At 38.4% G+C, this 15,751-nt stretch overlaps 1 protein-coding gene across 1 annotated transcript in view; it reads right to left on the bottom strand.

The window, feature by feature from the left end:
* The window catches only part of LOC114661354 (excitatory amino acid transporter 2-like), a 500,553-nt gene that overhangs the window by 195,287 nt on the left and 289,515 nt on the right, over window positions 1–15,751 (bottom strand). Inside the window, exon 7 of the mRNA XM_051933547.1 lies at window positions 14,352–14,546. Coding sequence (XP_051789507.1) covers window positions 14,352–14,546 — 195 coding nt within the window. The remainder of the gene's footprint in view (window positions 1–14,351; window positions 14,547–15,751) is intronic.

The following is a 15,751-nucleotide window of genomic DNA, read 5'->3' as shown; positions in this document are numbered from 1 at the left end:
AGCTGAAAGTGAAAATAACAAGTATGCAAGATTATCAAGATGGCACAATTATGTGAAGAAGTCATGCAAGCAGAATGATAGAAAAAGACTGTGATTCAGATTGCACGACTGAGTGATGCTAGTGTCTGACAGGAGAAATAGCTGCATTGGAAGTCAATTAAGCTGCTAAAGCACATATCAGATAAGTTTGAAGCGTGAAGTAAGTGCTTGGCAAGAATTCTGGAGCCAGTATGAGCCTGTGATAAATAACACTGATATGCTGTGCAAAAGGTAAAGGTTCACCTACTTGAAATTGTATTTAACAGGGGTAGCAACAAAGGCAGTAGTGTGGCTCATATTGAGTGACAGCAATTACATCACAAACATGTACTGCTGCAGAGCATATTTAGAAGAAAGGAAATTGTAGTAAATATGCACATAACAAAACTGCCTACTTTAAATCCTGTAAAAATTATCAGACATTACAAAGCTAAGGTAGCTATGTAACGAATGTGATATTCAGATAGTTTGGAATTCCTGTGAACATATTGTGATACATATCGAAGGCTGTTTTGCTCAATATTGTTGAAGATGATGCTGCAAGGGATGGCACTAGATTACACTCGGCAGACAAATTCAGATGGTGCTTGTAGTGTGGCTGAGCTTGTAATATTCCTCCGAAGGGAAAGAATACTTCAACTGACCAGATTTAGTAATGCACAAAAAGAAATCCAGTCAGCTCAGAAATCATCTACAAGGCCATTATTTTCTGTTAAAATTAAAATGAAAAACAAGTATGCCATCAGCTGCTATTCTGTATAAAGTTAGCCCTAATGCCTGTTTGTTTGTGGAAGTGAAAATCATTAGGCAGAACATTGATAGCTGACTGAAAATAGAAATTCAAAAAACAAGGAAGATGTTTTATTTGCTTGGGTCCCAGACACTTAACAAGGAAATTACATGTGCAGACACAGACTTTACCAAGCAGTGTGTAATCAAAATCTCATTTGAGAGTAAGACAGATGTTGTCCACTGAGCTGCTGCACAGAGGTAAAACTTACATGGAGGGACCAGTACAAAGAAGAATTGTTTGTTGTTTGCTAGATGCGTGTAGTCAGATAAACCTAATTTACAAGACCTTGGTGAAAGCATTAACACTAGAATCCCTGTAGCCTACGAAAAAACTCTTAATTCCGGGCCACCTTAAATTCCTTTGCACTTCTCCATTAGCGTTTTTTGTTTTGAAAATGTGTCGATCATTACAAGTATCAAGCAGCCTGTTATCCCATCCCCCCACCACCACAGCTCAACTCAGGCAAAAAGATCTCCGAGCTCAAGTCTTGTTTATCTGGGTGTGAGGTGCCTGGAGTTGTATAGGGTAAATAATTTCACATGCTGAAGTGTCAGCATGCACTTTCATGGCATTACACATGTACTTTGTGAGCATGCCCGTGTCAATCAAACAGGAAGCTCTGTAGTTGACTTGTGACTTTATATTGTAGGAAGATAAATAAATAAATCAAGGTAAATAGGTAAATAACATTCAATCTGGCTTTTATGTAACATAAACATGCTTTTCATATAAGACCATCACAAAACGTAATCACAAACAAGACTATGCATGATACCTTGGCGAGCTCTGTAAGCCTTTCTGTTTCATTGAAGGACAGGTGTGGGTCAGACTGAGGATGCCATCTTTCGCCTTTACACCTGGTGCAGCTGCATTGTTCTTATGTGTAAGTGGATGTTTCTTGCAGGGAGGGCTTCTGTACTCTTTCTCCGATGTAGATCCCTCATCATCATCTGAGTTCACCTCTGTTATAGCATGTCTTTATGTGAAAACAGCAGCGTCAGATTGGGGGGAGTGTGACTGTGACTGGGGGAATAAAACTGAATAAAAAAAAACACTAACCTTTACAAGTACCATAAATTTACACCGGCTGTTACAGACTCATATCAAATGTATGTTTTTATTCGATAATATTAAGAATAACAGCAGCTGACTTCTCAAAATGGAGGCGTTGGGAATTGAACCACGAACGCCTTGATAATGAGTCAGCAGTTCTTACCGCTGTGCCACCAAAGCGGTCATATTAAAGGCATGTCAATGTCGCACCCTAACTCAAGTTCTTTTTCTGCAGTTATATTCTTGAATAAAAGCACACTTGTTTTGTTATACTTGTACCTTTTGTGAAAGTGTTTATTTGATATTTGGACTTCAGGCTTCACACATTATACACATCATATTACTAAAACATGAAAAATGTTTCTGTTTTAACAATGTGTTTACATAGATTGTTGTAGACACGGAACACACATGAAATGCATGTATTCCAGATAACAATATATTATTTACCCTATACAACTCTAGATAACTCACATGCAGGTAAACAGACTTGAGCTGAGAGAACTTACTGTCCTTTCTGCGTTGGTGGAGGGATGGGATAGCAGGCTGCATTTGCAACACAAAAGACACCAATGGAGATTTAAGATTTAAGGTGGGCTGGGATTACAAGTTGTTTTTGTGGGCTTTGGTAATTCTAGTGTTAAGCCAATCCATGACAGAATGGGGCATACCCGGGGACTATGGTAACCTTCTTCCTTCCTTTTCAAAATAATTGCAGGAACAGGCTGAATCTAGAAGCAGAACTGAGCAACAGTGAAGCAGGCTCAACCTTCACATTGACTTGGAACCATCTGTAAAATATGTTTCTCTTTTTTGAACATAATTTGGAATGCAAGTTGTGAATGTAAAGTACTGAAAGCCTTTTATTAATTCCATATCAAATCACGCTACTGTTTTTACATTGACAATAATTAATTTAAAAAGCATCTGAAATATAAACGGAGCATTAAAAAACAGACCCACAAGAAAAATGAATAATAATTCTTTTTAAAATTCCAAAATGCAATAATGTGCTGGGACTGGGGGAATTAAAGAGTTCAGTGCTTAACAATTAAAAATAAAAAAAATAGTGGTACCTCAAAACATTTCAATTCCTGGAGAAGGTACACCAAGAAAATAGATTAATTCCTCCGGGCTAGAGTGATCATATTACTTGATATCTGAAAACATATTCACTGCTAGTCTGTAATTGTTAAGCATTTGCTTTGAATAATAGATCTGCTATTGTCCAAAATCGTGCCATGGAACTGTTCTTTGCAGAAACCAAGAGCCAGCATTGGGTTTATATTAGGAGGGGTTCTGGAACAGGTAGGATAACATTTTGGGAGGCCTTCACATAAAAATGTCTAGTAATCCTTACAAAACAGTGCCATTGGAAAGTACATTTGGTTGAACTCTATAAGAACCAGTACCAATGTCTAGCATATGCATGCACATAACTCTAGATGACAATGCTGAAATCTCAAAACAACTGCTTGCATTCTGTGAGGCTGAATCTCTAGCTATTGTGTAAGGGAAGTCAGAAAGTCCAGAAGAAATCAAAGTCAAGGTTTCTGCTTCAACAACATGTCTCAGTAGTTTTTTCCAGATTGTCATAACCCTTTCAGTAAAGAAGTGTTTCCTGGTTTCAATCTTAAATGCCATTCCCCTTAATTTCCACAGGTGTCTTTGAGTACATGATTTGCTGTTTAGTTTGTTGTATTGACCAGTAGATAAAGAAATCTCTAGGTTATAATTTCCAAACACCTTCTTTATTACAGCAAAATCCCCATCTTTTAACTCTCCCTCTAGGAACTCTCCTTCCATCCCTCTCTCAGTTCTTTATATAATTTTCTACAGTGCCATCTACTGTCCAAAGTTAATAACATTAATAAAGCAACATAACATCACCCCCTTTCTTAAGTATCTAACTCCCCATATGAAACTTGCCGGCAAAAGAGAAAATAACAACAACAAAAGAAAAAAAAACAGAATAAAAGAACAACATCATAATCTGTTTGTCTTGAATTATGGTCCCATCTCATAGTCTTTTAACCACACAGGGCAGCGGCATATGCGGCCCTTCAAGGTAGACTTCCCATTTCCTTCAGGGACCAACAAAGCAGGTGGGTTCACTGCTGGAATCGGAGAGGAACAATGCTCAAGGGACGAATCGCCATGTGATTCAAGCAGAGCAGCAGGAGTTGCATCAGAGGATTGATCCGCAGATGGAGCATCATTTACCGAAACTCCACATGATGTGAAGGGGGAAAGATTCACTGCATTCCACACTTTACCGTCACTATGCACGTAGCTATTTTCTCCAATTTTGTCACGTATAGGCATGGGATTACTGTATTGTGGCAACCCTTTAGACACATGGGTAACCATATTTACTCGTACTCTATCCTTCTTTGCTAATGACGGGACATAAGCTCCTTTTCTATCATCAGTGTAATTCTTCATCTTATCCTGTTTAGCAGCAACTCGTTGTCTTATGCTTGTATTGTCTAGTTCAACAGATGTTGTCAAAGGCAATTCTTTCAATTTTGTATGCATCTTGTGTCCATGAAGCAGTTCAAAAGGCGAAATAACCGTTGTCGCATGTGGCGTAGCTCTAAAGATATGAAGGAATTCCTAAATAGATGATTTCCAGGACTTGCACTGTAAATTAAGCAATTGTACTGTTTCCTTGAGTACTCTATTAAATCTTTCAATTGCCCTAATAACCTCAGGGTGAAATTAGCAGATCTAGTGTGCTGAATGTCCCTCTATTGTAGGAATGTGGACAGCATAGTGGAAGTGAACTGAGGACCATAATCAGAAACCAAGTATTGAGGGTTGCCATGGCGACTGAAAACAGACACTAAAAAACAACTACAGCTGAAGCAGTAATTTGGGATGTAAAACCAACTTCTGGCCATTTTCAATAATAGTCTATAAATGTGAAGGCAAAAGGACAATCTGCAGGTGCAATTTCAAAGGGCCCTATCATATCAATGGCAGCTTTCTGCAATGGCTTGTCTGGCCAAGGTATGGGTTGTAACAGTGCGGCGCACACCTTTGTGGTCTTATCATTTGATTGGACTTGATCGCTGTATGACAAGATCATTCATTTTCTGCCACCAGTACAGGTCACAAAGCCTCTGTTTTGAGCGGACAATTCCTTGATGATCTTCATGTGCTAGGTCCACAATTGCTTGTCACAATTTAACTGGCACAACTAACCAATCCAATCCTCCATGCACAAAATCATCTTAAACAGACAGTTTGTGCCATATGTGAAAGTACAGTACAAGCTCACTAGGCACAAGTGAAATATTCACAGGCCATCCGGAATGAATGAGATCCAATATGGCCCTCAGTTCTGGGCATGATGCAGGAGCAGCTTCGAATTCTGCACCGCTTACTGCCTTCACGGCCGAGGACAGAAGGGCAACATACTCCGGCTCTAATTCGGATAGCACATTAAGAGCAGATACAGAGAGTCGAGACAGGCAAGCCGTAGTCGAATTCTACGCTCCCAGGCGGTACAACACATCATAATTAAAGCAAAAGAGACATGCTGAGCAACAGGCAATACAAAAACCAGCTCTTTCTGCATTTCATAATAAGAAGTGTTATAAGGGCCTGATGATCGGTTTTCAAAGGAATGGTGACCCAACAGATATGTATGCCACTTTTCAACTGCCCAAACACATGCTAAGGCCTCCTTTTCCACTATAGAGCACTTCTTCTCAGCCTGAGAAAGTGTACGAGAAGCAAAGGTAATGGTGCGCCCTGTTCCATCTGCATGCATTTGTGTAAATACTGCACCCAGCTGTAGTCTGAAGCATCAGTTGTTATAGTTGAAGGCAAAAAAGAATCAAAAATTACCAGAGCAGGACTGGTCAGATTTAATTCCTTGACCCTAATGAAGCTATGCTGTGCTTTCTCTGTGAAGTAAAAGTTGAATTGTCCACGTAAACAAGCACACATAGGTTCTATTATTGTGAGGTAATGTGGTATAAACTTTGCATACCATGACGTTAGTCCTAAAAATGAATGCAGAGGAGAAGCATTTGTGGGAAGAGGTGGGCTAAGGAAGGCATTTATACATGCTCCGTGTCAGGCATAATACCCGCCACAGAAGTTACATACCCCAAAAAACGAAGGAACGACTGGTTGAAATGATATTTGTCCTTTTTTAATTGTAGCCCTGCCTTCTCCAAGCATTCTAAAACAGCTGAGAGGTGACGATTATGTTCAGCAACTTTGGATCCATAGATAATAATATCATCAAGTTAATTTTGGACACCTAGAAGATGACATAGAAGTGTTGACAGTAATTTGAAATGTGACACAGAAAATGTTATAAATGCAGTCAGGTCCCAATTCTCCTCATGCAAGAACACTTGATGGTAAGCATTTGCAAGATGTATAGTGGAGAACACAGTAGCACCTTGTAATTGAGAAATCAGTTTGTCAATATGTGGCAGCGGAGGTCCACACATAAACGTATGCCACCAGATTTCTTTAGTGTGACTACTACCAGTGATAACCATGAAGAAGTGTCCATGGACTCAATACGTTCTGCATTAAGCAAGCAGCACAGTTCATCAGAAACAGCAGTCCGTGCAGATATAGGCAACTGCCTCAATTTCTGCTGCACCTGCAGGACTTCTGGACGGATTCTTACCTTATACACAAACCCTTTTGCACATTCTTGGCCTTTTAATGGTGTGGAAGATAACTGTAGTACTAGGACTTGTGGGGCAGACATAAGGGTAAGTACTGCATTATCTTTGATGTGCAGTTTCAAAGATGTATCTAAGTCCATGCCTAGTAAGGTAGCACCATTTTACATGATGAAGAAAGTAGCCAGGACCGTGACAGCTGCATATGAAACTCGGGCTTGGAGGCATCCTATGACAGGCAGTTCAGTTTTGGAATAACAGAGCAGGCATATGGGAGGTGCAGATAAATTACAAGTACCAAAATATCTGTTACCTAATCCAATGGGTAAAATGGATACAGATGAGCCTGTGTCTGCGAGGAGGCATGCATAAGGCACCGACAGTCCGAGATCCTCAAGGCAGACTTCACTGCATTAATTAAAGACACAAAGGAGAGGACCCCATCGGCAAAGATCTTCATCTCGGGTCCACTCCCTCTCGTCAGACGATCAAACGAGTACTACAGTCGTCTACTTGGTTTAAACAACTGGCTGCAGGGCTTCTGCAAGAATCAAGACATCGGTTTCATCAACAACTGGGACCTCTTTTGGGAAAGACCGCGTTTTTTCAAGCGAGATGGCCTGCATCCGAATAGCTTCGGTGCCCGGGTCCTCTCCGAAAACATATCCAAGGTAATTCGTTTATCTTGACTATCTATCTCTGCTTTTAACCCCTTCCAAAATGCCACTCCTGTGCTTGGTCATGATAATTGTTTAATAAAATCTTCCATAAAAGTGCACAACATAAATACTGTAATAACCAATCTTAATGCACATAGAAAATCTAGGCAATACGGCATAAACACCAATAATTTAATTAAAGTTACTACTTTAGATGAACAATGTATTAAAACTATAAAAACATATCATAGATTAAACAAAAAATACACGCAGAGCGGCGCTAATAAAAATAACTTAATTCCTGTTCCATATATCAATAACGCACATAGTATTCATCTCTGCTCCTCCGAAACATTGAATATGGCACTATTAAATATTAGAGCTTTAACTAACAAGACGTTTTTTATCAACGATCTTATTAGTGATAAAAAAATAGATTTTATTGCACTAAGTGAAACGTGGCTTAGCTCAGATGGCGCAGCTGTTTTAATCGAATCTGCGCCTCCGGATTACAGTTTTACTCGTGCTGATCGCCAAGGAAAGAGAGGTGGAGGACTAGCAAACATTTACTCAAGCAGGTTAAAATGTAAAAATATCAGTTTTGGTAAATTCAAGTCTTTTGAGTATCTCGCCATTATTATTCAGGGAGATTCTCACGTTCTAGTATTATCTGTGTATAGACCTCCAAAATTCACGCGTCTTTCTTTGAGGAATTCTCTGACTTGATGTCAATCTTAATTACGAACTATGACGCACTCTTAATAGTCGGTGACTTTAATTTTCATATAGATAATCAATGTGACCAGAAAGTAAAAGAATTTATGAACCTCCTGGACTCTTTTGATTTGAGACAGCTCGTTAATCAGCCTACACATAAAGCAGGTCATACGTTAGACTTAGTAATTACTAAAGGACTAAAAGTTGATATAAAGCAGGTCATTGATATTGGTCTATCAGACCATTTTCTTCTACTCTTTAATATAGAAATAATGATAGAAAACACTCATGAGAAGCATATTGTTAAAAAACGCTTCTTTGACTCATCAGCAGCTTTAAAACTTTCAAACATTCTAACCAATCAGTCCGTTTATAGTGCCAACTATAATAGCGAGGAGAATGTAAATAGTAAGGTGGAAAGATTTAATACTAAAGTGAGGGCTGCTGTTGACTTAGTTGCACCTGAAAAGACAGTTAAAAAATCTTCTAGCATTGTTATACCATGGAAGACCCAAAGAGTGTCTGATTTAAAGAGAACATGCCGTAGAGCTGAGCGTAAATGGAGGAAAACTAAACTAACTATTGACTATGAAATATTAAAAGTTAAAATAATAGAATACAATAACACAGTCCGTCTTGAGAGGCGCTGCTATTTCTCTAAGATTATAAATAACAATGCTAGTAATCCCAGAGTCTTATTTTCGACGATTGATCGTCTGTTAAACCCAGGTAACTCAAAGGAATGCCTCCTAAGTACTTCCAGTAAAACCTGTGAGGCTATCGCTGTATTTTTCAATCAAAAAATTAATGATATTAGAAATAACATAGTATATCTCCCCAACACTAAGGATCCTCCTAAACCCCAGTACCCCATAATAAACAAATTAAAGTCTTTCACTAGGATAGATTACCTGATTTACATAAAATAATTTCTCAAAATAAACCCTCCACCTGTGCCCTTGACCCAATACCAACAAATTTTTTCAAAGAAGTATCAGGTGTGCTTATTGATAATGTTCTTGACATAGTAAATTCGTCATTAGATACGGGGGTCTTCCCAGACTGTCTTAAGACTGCGGTAGTTAAACCCCTACTTAAGAAAAATAATCTCGATCCCTCTGCTCTTGAAAATTATAGACCCATCTCTAACCTGCCTTTCTTAAGTAAAATTCTAGAGAAGGCAGTCATTATACAGTTAAATGAGCACCTCAATAAACATGCTATTCTTGATAAATTTCAGTCAGGTTTTAGAACAAATCACAGCACAGAAACTGCACTCGTTAAAGTAGTAAATGACTTGCGGGTAAATGCAGACAGAAGCCATTTATCTGTTCTCATCCTCTTAGATCTGAGTGCCGCATTTGACACCATTGATCATAATATTCTTAAGAATCATCTTAGTCAATGGGTGGGCCTCTCTGGCAGTGTCTTAAATTGGTTTGAATCCTACCTGGCAGGGAGAAAATTCTTTGTTAGTTGTGGTAATTATAACTCAAAGACACATGATATTCTATATGGTGTTCCACAAGGCTCTATCCTGGGTCCACTGCTCTTCTCAATCTACATGCTTCCATTAGGTCAGATTATCTCAGGGCACAACGTGAGCTACCACAGCTATGCTGATGACACACAGCTGTATTTATCAATAGCACCTGATGACCCCAAATCTCTTGATTCACTAACACAATGTCTAACTTGTATCTCAGAATGGATGAATAGTAACTTTCTCAAATTAAATAAAGAAAAAACTGAAATCTTAGTGATTGGCAATAATGGATACAGTGAGGCTATTAGAAATAAACTGGATGCATTAGGATTAAAAGTCAAATCGGAGGTAAAAAGCTTAGGGGTAACCGTTGATTGTAATCTGAATTTTAAATCGCATATTAATCAGATCACTAGGACAGCATTTTTTCACCTAAGAAACATAGCAAAAGTTAGACCTCTTATATCATCGAAAGATGCAGAGAAATTAGTTCATGCGTTTGTTTTCAGTCGGCTAGATTACTGTAACGCACTCCTCTCAGGACTACCCAAAAAAGACATCAATCGTTTGCAACTAGTGCAGAATGCAGCTGCTAGAATCCTTACCAGGAAAAGAAAATCCGAACACATTTCTCCAGTTTTGATGTCACTACACTGGTTACCTGTGTCATTCAGAATTGACTTTAAAATTCTGCTTATGGTTTATAAAGCTTTAAATAATCTCGCCCCGGCTTATATATCGGAATGTCTGACACCTTATATTCCAAATCGTAACCTCAGATCCTCAACTGAGTGTCTCCTTAGAATTCCAAGAGCAAAACTTAAAAGAAGTGGTGAGGCGGCCTTCTGCTGTTATGCACCTAAAATCTGGAATAGCCTGCCAGTAGGAATTCGCCAGGCTAATACAGTGGAGTACTTTAAAAAACTACTGAAAACACATTACTTTAACATGGCCTTCTCATAACTTCACTGTAATTTAATCCTGATACTCTGTATATCCAATTCATTATAATAACTATTCATTCAAAATCTGTACTAACCCCTACTCTCTCTTCTGTTTCCTTTTCCGGTGTCCTGTTGGTGGTGGCGTGCGCCACCACCATCTACCCAAAGCACCATGATGTTCCAACAATGATGGATGGATTAAAAGCCAGAAGTCTGTATGACCATCAGCATCAAGTGACTCCGTGAAAAACCCGAACTACAAAGAGGACTATTTCATTTATGTTAGGTAGAATGCCCAAAGGGGACTGGGTGGTCTCGTGGCCTGGAACCCCTACAGATTTTATTTTTTTCTCCAGCCTTCTGGAGTTTTTTTTTGTTTTTTCTGTCCACCCTGGCCATCGGACCTTACTCCTTTCTATGTTAATTAATGTTGTCTTATTTTAATTTCTTATTTTGTCTTTTATTTTTCTTCTCTTCATTATGTAAAGCACTTTGAGCTACTTTTTGTATGAAAATGTGCTATATAAATAAATGTTGTTGTTGTTGTTGTAATGCTCATTGTGGGCCCAATGAGGTCGGGTGTAGAGGCTTTGCTGGACACTCTTTATGCAAGGTATATACCTTGCTTGGCATCACAGGAGCTGCAAAAAGGAGAGACATAAACTCCACAAATAGAGGATGCAGTTCGGCCCTCCAGGTGGCTTTGGATCAGGCAGTCTGAACCGTGGACTATTGCTGCTTGGACACAAGCCACGGCCTGATCAACACTGACTGGCTCACCTGAGCAAAGGTGTCTGAGATTGCAAGACCCGAAACACCCAATGACCTCAGAAAACATCAGTGATGATGTGTCTCAATGCATCCTTGGATATATTTTTAAACTATTAAATTTAATTATCTGGGCAGTAAGTGTTTAAGCGCTTGTGAAAACACTATAGAACATAGAGTAAATAAAAATAACCGTTGATTTAAAACGTAATGACTGTCTAGTGCTTTAACAAAAGTTAGTATTTTATGTTGCTTTCTTTGGAATTTAAACAGAAGGAATTCATTTTATTAAATTCCTGTATATTTTTTTCCACAGTCCTGTGATACATTCTTCCAAGCTTAAGTCTGATTTATGATAACTCTTCTGTTGATTTAAGCTGATTTTTGTTCCTTATCCTGTACTGAGATCAGAAGTTTGAGGTGGGCAGTCTAACACTATTAGGATTGAGTCTGCAGAATTCTACTACAGGTAGATCTTAATTGTTTTTGAAGCATGTATGGAGTCGTTATTATGTTAAACATTGAAGTTTTTGGCAATACAAAATTTTTGTTTTGAATTACGACCAACATCTTGTGCTACGACCCGAATGCGGTCACGTGTATCTGCTTGTGCGATTGTAAACAAACAGCCGAGAGCGTTTATAAGCATCAGTCGGAGACCAGATACATGTGTTTGTGGACGTAATTTCGGTCAGTGCAGTGATTTATATAATTTATTTCGATAATTGCTAAGGAAGGAAGTGAAGGTAATGAAGGTAAAGAAAGCGATCACAATCGAAACGAAGAAGGAAATTGTGTGGAAATATGAGAGTGGCGTTTGTGTGACCGATCTCGCTAATATGTACAGCATGTCAAAATCCACCATCTCGACAATTTTACAAAGGAAAGATTTGTATAAGGAAACTCCTTCTAAACAATAACCACCTTCCATTTCATTCTCCTCCTCCTTCCTTCCTGCAAGCCAAAGATGTCAACTTAAATGGTGAGTACAGTTTCTGGTAGGCTAGGCACTTTTTATAACTTTTTGGTTAGTACATTAGAAAAATTATTGGTGTTTTTGGTAAATTATGCACATTATACAGCCCTTTTCTATTAAAAAAAGTTAAGTAAGTGTTGCTGTGGGCGGTTTGGAACACATTAAGGGCATTTCCATTATTTCTTATGGGAAAAATAGTCTTGACTTACAACCAACTTGAGTTACAACCAGCCCTCGCGAACAAATTGAGTTTGTAAGTCAAGGGTCTACTGTAATATGTTTTCCAAAAATAACTGCATTATGATTAAAAATCTATTTATTTTTTCCAGAAACCAGTATTTCCTCATTTTTACAATATATCCCTTTCACTGCATCCCCAGTTGGCAGAGTAGCTGCTATATAGCTAAGGATCTGAGCTGATATCTGTAAGGTTGCTGGTTCAAATCCCATTACTGCCATAAGGGATACTATTCTGTTGTGCCTTTGAGCAAGGCCCTTAAACTGAAAATTGCTCTAGGAGCACTGTACAATGGCTGATCCTTTGCTCTGACATGCCAAAACTTTTTTTAAATTTAGACTCATTGCAAAAGACTTTCTCACACTGGTTGGCATTGCATTCTTTTGGTTTCCCACTAGGGTGCCTCAATGAGATGTTTAGGACCAAAACTGTGTTTCCCTAGCCTTCTCACATGAAATTAATAGTTTTTAGAAATCACCAGAGAGTATTTATATTTTTGATTGTATCAATTTTTTTGTATTTCCACTAATGTTATATAGTGTCTGATAAACACATAAGCACTTTATGCTCACATAGCGATAATGATAGATAGATAGATAGATAGATAGATAGATAGATAGATAGATAGATAGATAGATAGATAGATAGATAGATAGATAGATAGATAGATAGATAGATAGATAGATAGATAGATAGATAGATAGATAGATAGATAGATAGATAGATAGATAGATAGATAGATAGATAGATAGATAGATAGATAGGTAGATAGATAGATAGATAGATACTTTATTAATCCCAAGGGGAAATTCACAGACTCCAGCAGCAGCATACTGATACAAAAACAATATTAAATTAAAGAGTAATAAAAAGAGTTGCATAGTTTGGGGGAGGAACGATCTCCACAGTCTGCCAGTGGAGCAGGACAGTGACAGCAGTCTGTCGCTGAAGCTGCTCTTCTGTCTGGAGATGACACTGTTTAGTGGATGCATCTTTGCGACCAGAGATTTTTGTACAGTCATTTAATTTTCTAGTATAATCAGCTTAGTGCAGCAAAGTGGTGCAGTGCTCAACAATGCTGTTTTATAGCTCCAAAGGCTTATATGTGAATCCCAAAATAGTCCCATCCAAGGTTGGCTACCAGCAACTTCTATCCAGCAAGCAAACTCTGAAATAAATACCCTTTATGTGATATGCAGGTCAAAATTACATACAATATTAGGCAATTATATTTAAGATTTCCTTACATGTAAAACTTTACATTTACTGACAGTAAACTTTATTTAGTACAAATTTGTCCAAATGCTAATTATAGCAAGGTCCATTAACCTTTACCTAATGTTTGTTCTAGACATTTGATTAAACTAGCAGATTCATAATGGAGCAATGTCATGAACAATAGTAAAGATACCGTGTAGTTAGTAGTTATTAATTCTAGCACAGAGGAACTATTAGTTGATAGCTTTTTAATCAGATATAGAAAAGACATGTATTTCAGATAAAATGAAAAATTTCAGTATCTGCACACAATACAAAGTTATAAAGACTGATGTAAATTAATAATGTTTTTTGAATTTACTGTGTATCTGACTTAAAAAAAATAACTCCACTTATGTATTCACTGTAACAAGAAGTCCAACATGTTAAGTCTAAAATAGCTGCAATTTCAAATGATAAATAGATATAATTAGTTTTCTTATGTAAAGGACTCATATGGTACAACATCCATCCATCCATCCATTGTCCAACCCGCTGAATCCGAACACAGGGTCACGGGGGTCTGCTGGAGCCAATCCCAGCCAACACAGGGCACAAGGCAGGAACCAATCCCGGGGAGGGTGCCAACCCACCGCAGATGGTACAACAAATATTACTAATTTATTTTGCCATTTATTTGACTTAAATTTTTTGCCCTTCACCTTTACTCAGCTAAACATTATTAGAAACTATAAGAACATTCATGTAAGCTTGTCATTAATTTTTAAAATGGTTTTGTTGCTGTTGTGTAAGAGGTAAGCCCTACCTGACAGTGATGATCTGTCCTCCATCTAGTTCCACTCCATTCATTTGAGCAATGAAGATGGCAGCCACAGCTTCATATAGTGCAGTTCCATCCATGTTAATAGTTGCACCAATTGGTAGAACAAACCGTGTCACGCGCTTGTCAACTTTCAAGTTTTCTTCCAAACAGCGAAATGTCACAGGTAGAGTGCCAGCACTGAGAAAAAACAGTAAACAGGATCTGATTAGGTGGAGAGAAGGGAAAGTGAAAATCCCGAAGGTGATAAGTATTTACAGTCAAGCATAATGACACTTTACTTTTGATTTCCTCAATAAGCATTACCTTTCAGTATTATTTCTGTATACAGTAATCCCTCGCTACTTCGCGGTTCACTTTTCGCGGGTTTTTAAATATAGTAGTAGTATTTCCTAGTCTAAGAACAAGAAAACAAGTTCAGTGAGTAAGTGCATTGTAACATGGGCTGTGATTTGTTACATGGGAGGGAGACGACAAATCACAGCTTCCCGCTTTGTAATCGGGCCTGTTATTGGTGCTTTGACTGATGCCTAGATCCCACAGTATCTCCCCTTGTCATTTCGCTTCAAGCTTTCTCGCCAAGTGGTTTACTTTACACTGTGCTGTGTGTGATTTTTTTGTGGATTCTTTGTGTTGAACCTCGCTTCAATTTTCACCCCCTGCAATGGCTCCCAAACGTGCTCCTTCTTCCAAGGCTGGTGCTGAGCCTAAACGACAACGAAGAATGATGACAATCGCTGAGAAGGTGAAACTTCTGGATATGTTGAAGGAAGGGAGAACGTTCACGGCTGTGGCCCGCCAATATGGCGTGAACGAATCCACCGTTTGCTACATCAAGAAGGAAGAGGAAAGAAGAGCCAGTTCCTACAACTACTACTACTACCGGTACTACGGATACACCTTCGGAAACCGAGGAGGAGGTGCCCCAGGAAATGGCTTTTCCGTCTGAAGAGACGTAAAATACAGCCATCGCCTGCGCAGTAAAAGTCATCATCACCTTCATCGTCATCATTTTTACTGCGCAGCATATTCATCACCATCATCGCGTCATATATAGCTACGTGTACTTCGCTATACAGTAAGTGTAAACTTATCTACCAATTTCATATTGCTTAGCAGTTGTCCCTGTTATTAATAGAGTAAAGGGTGGGTTGTAAACAGTACAGGGAGGGTTTAAAAACGTCCAAATACACGTTAAATAATTAAATAAATATGGTGTCCCTACTTCGCGGAAATTCAGTTATCGCAGTCGGCCTTGGAACCTATCTCCCGCGATAAGTGAGGGATTACTGTATACCTTTTTATACTGTAAAGTAGCTTTCATCAATGCAGGTCAAAGTAGTACATTTGTTATAAAAAGTTTATTTTATATTCTTTATCAGACT

The sequence above is a fragment of the Erpetoichthys calabaricus genome, chromosome 11, assembly GCF_900747795.2.
Source record: "Erpetoichthys calabaricus chromosome 11, fErpCal1.3, whole genome shotgun sequence".
NCBI classification, from domain to species: Eukaryota; Metazoa; Chordata; class Cladistia; order Polypteriformes; family Polypteridae; genus Erpetoichthys; species Erpetoichthys calabaricus.
This window is presented reverse-complemented; position numbering and strand designations above follow the sequence as displayed.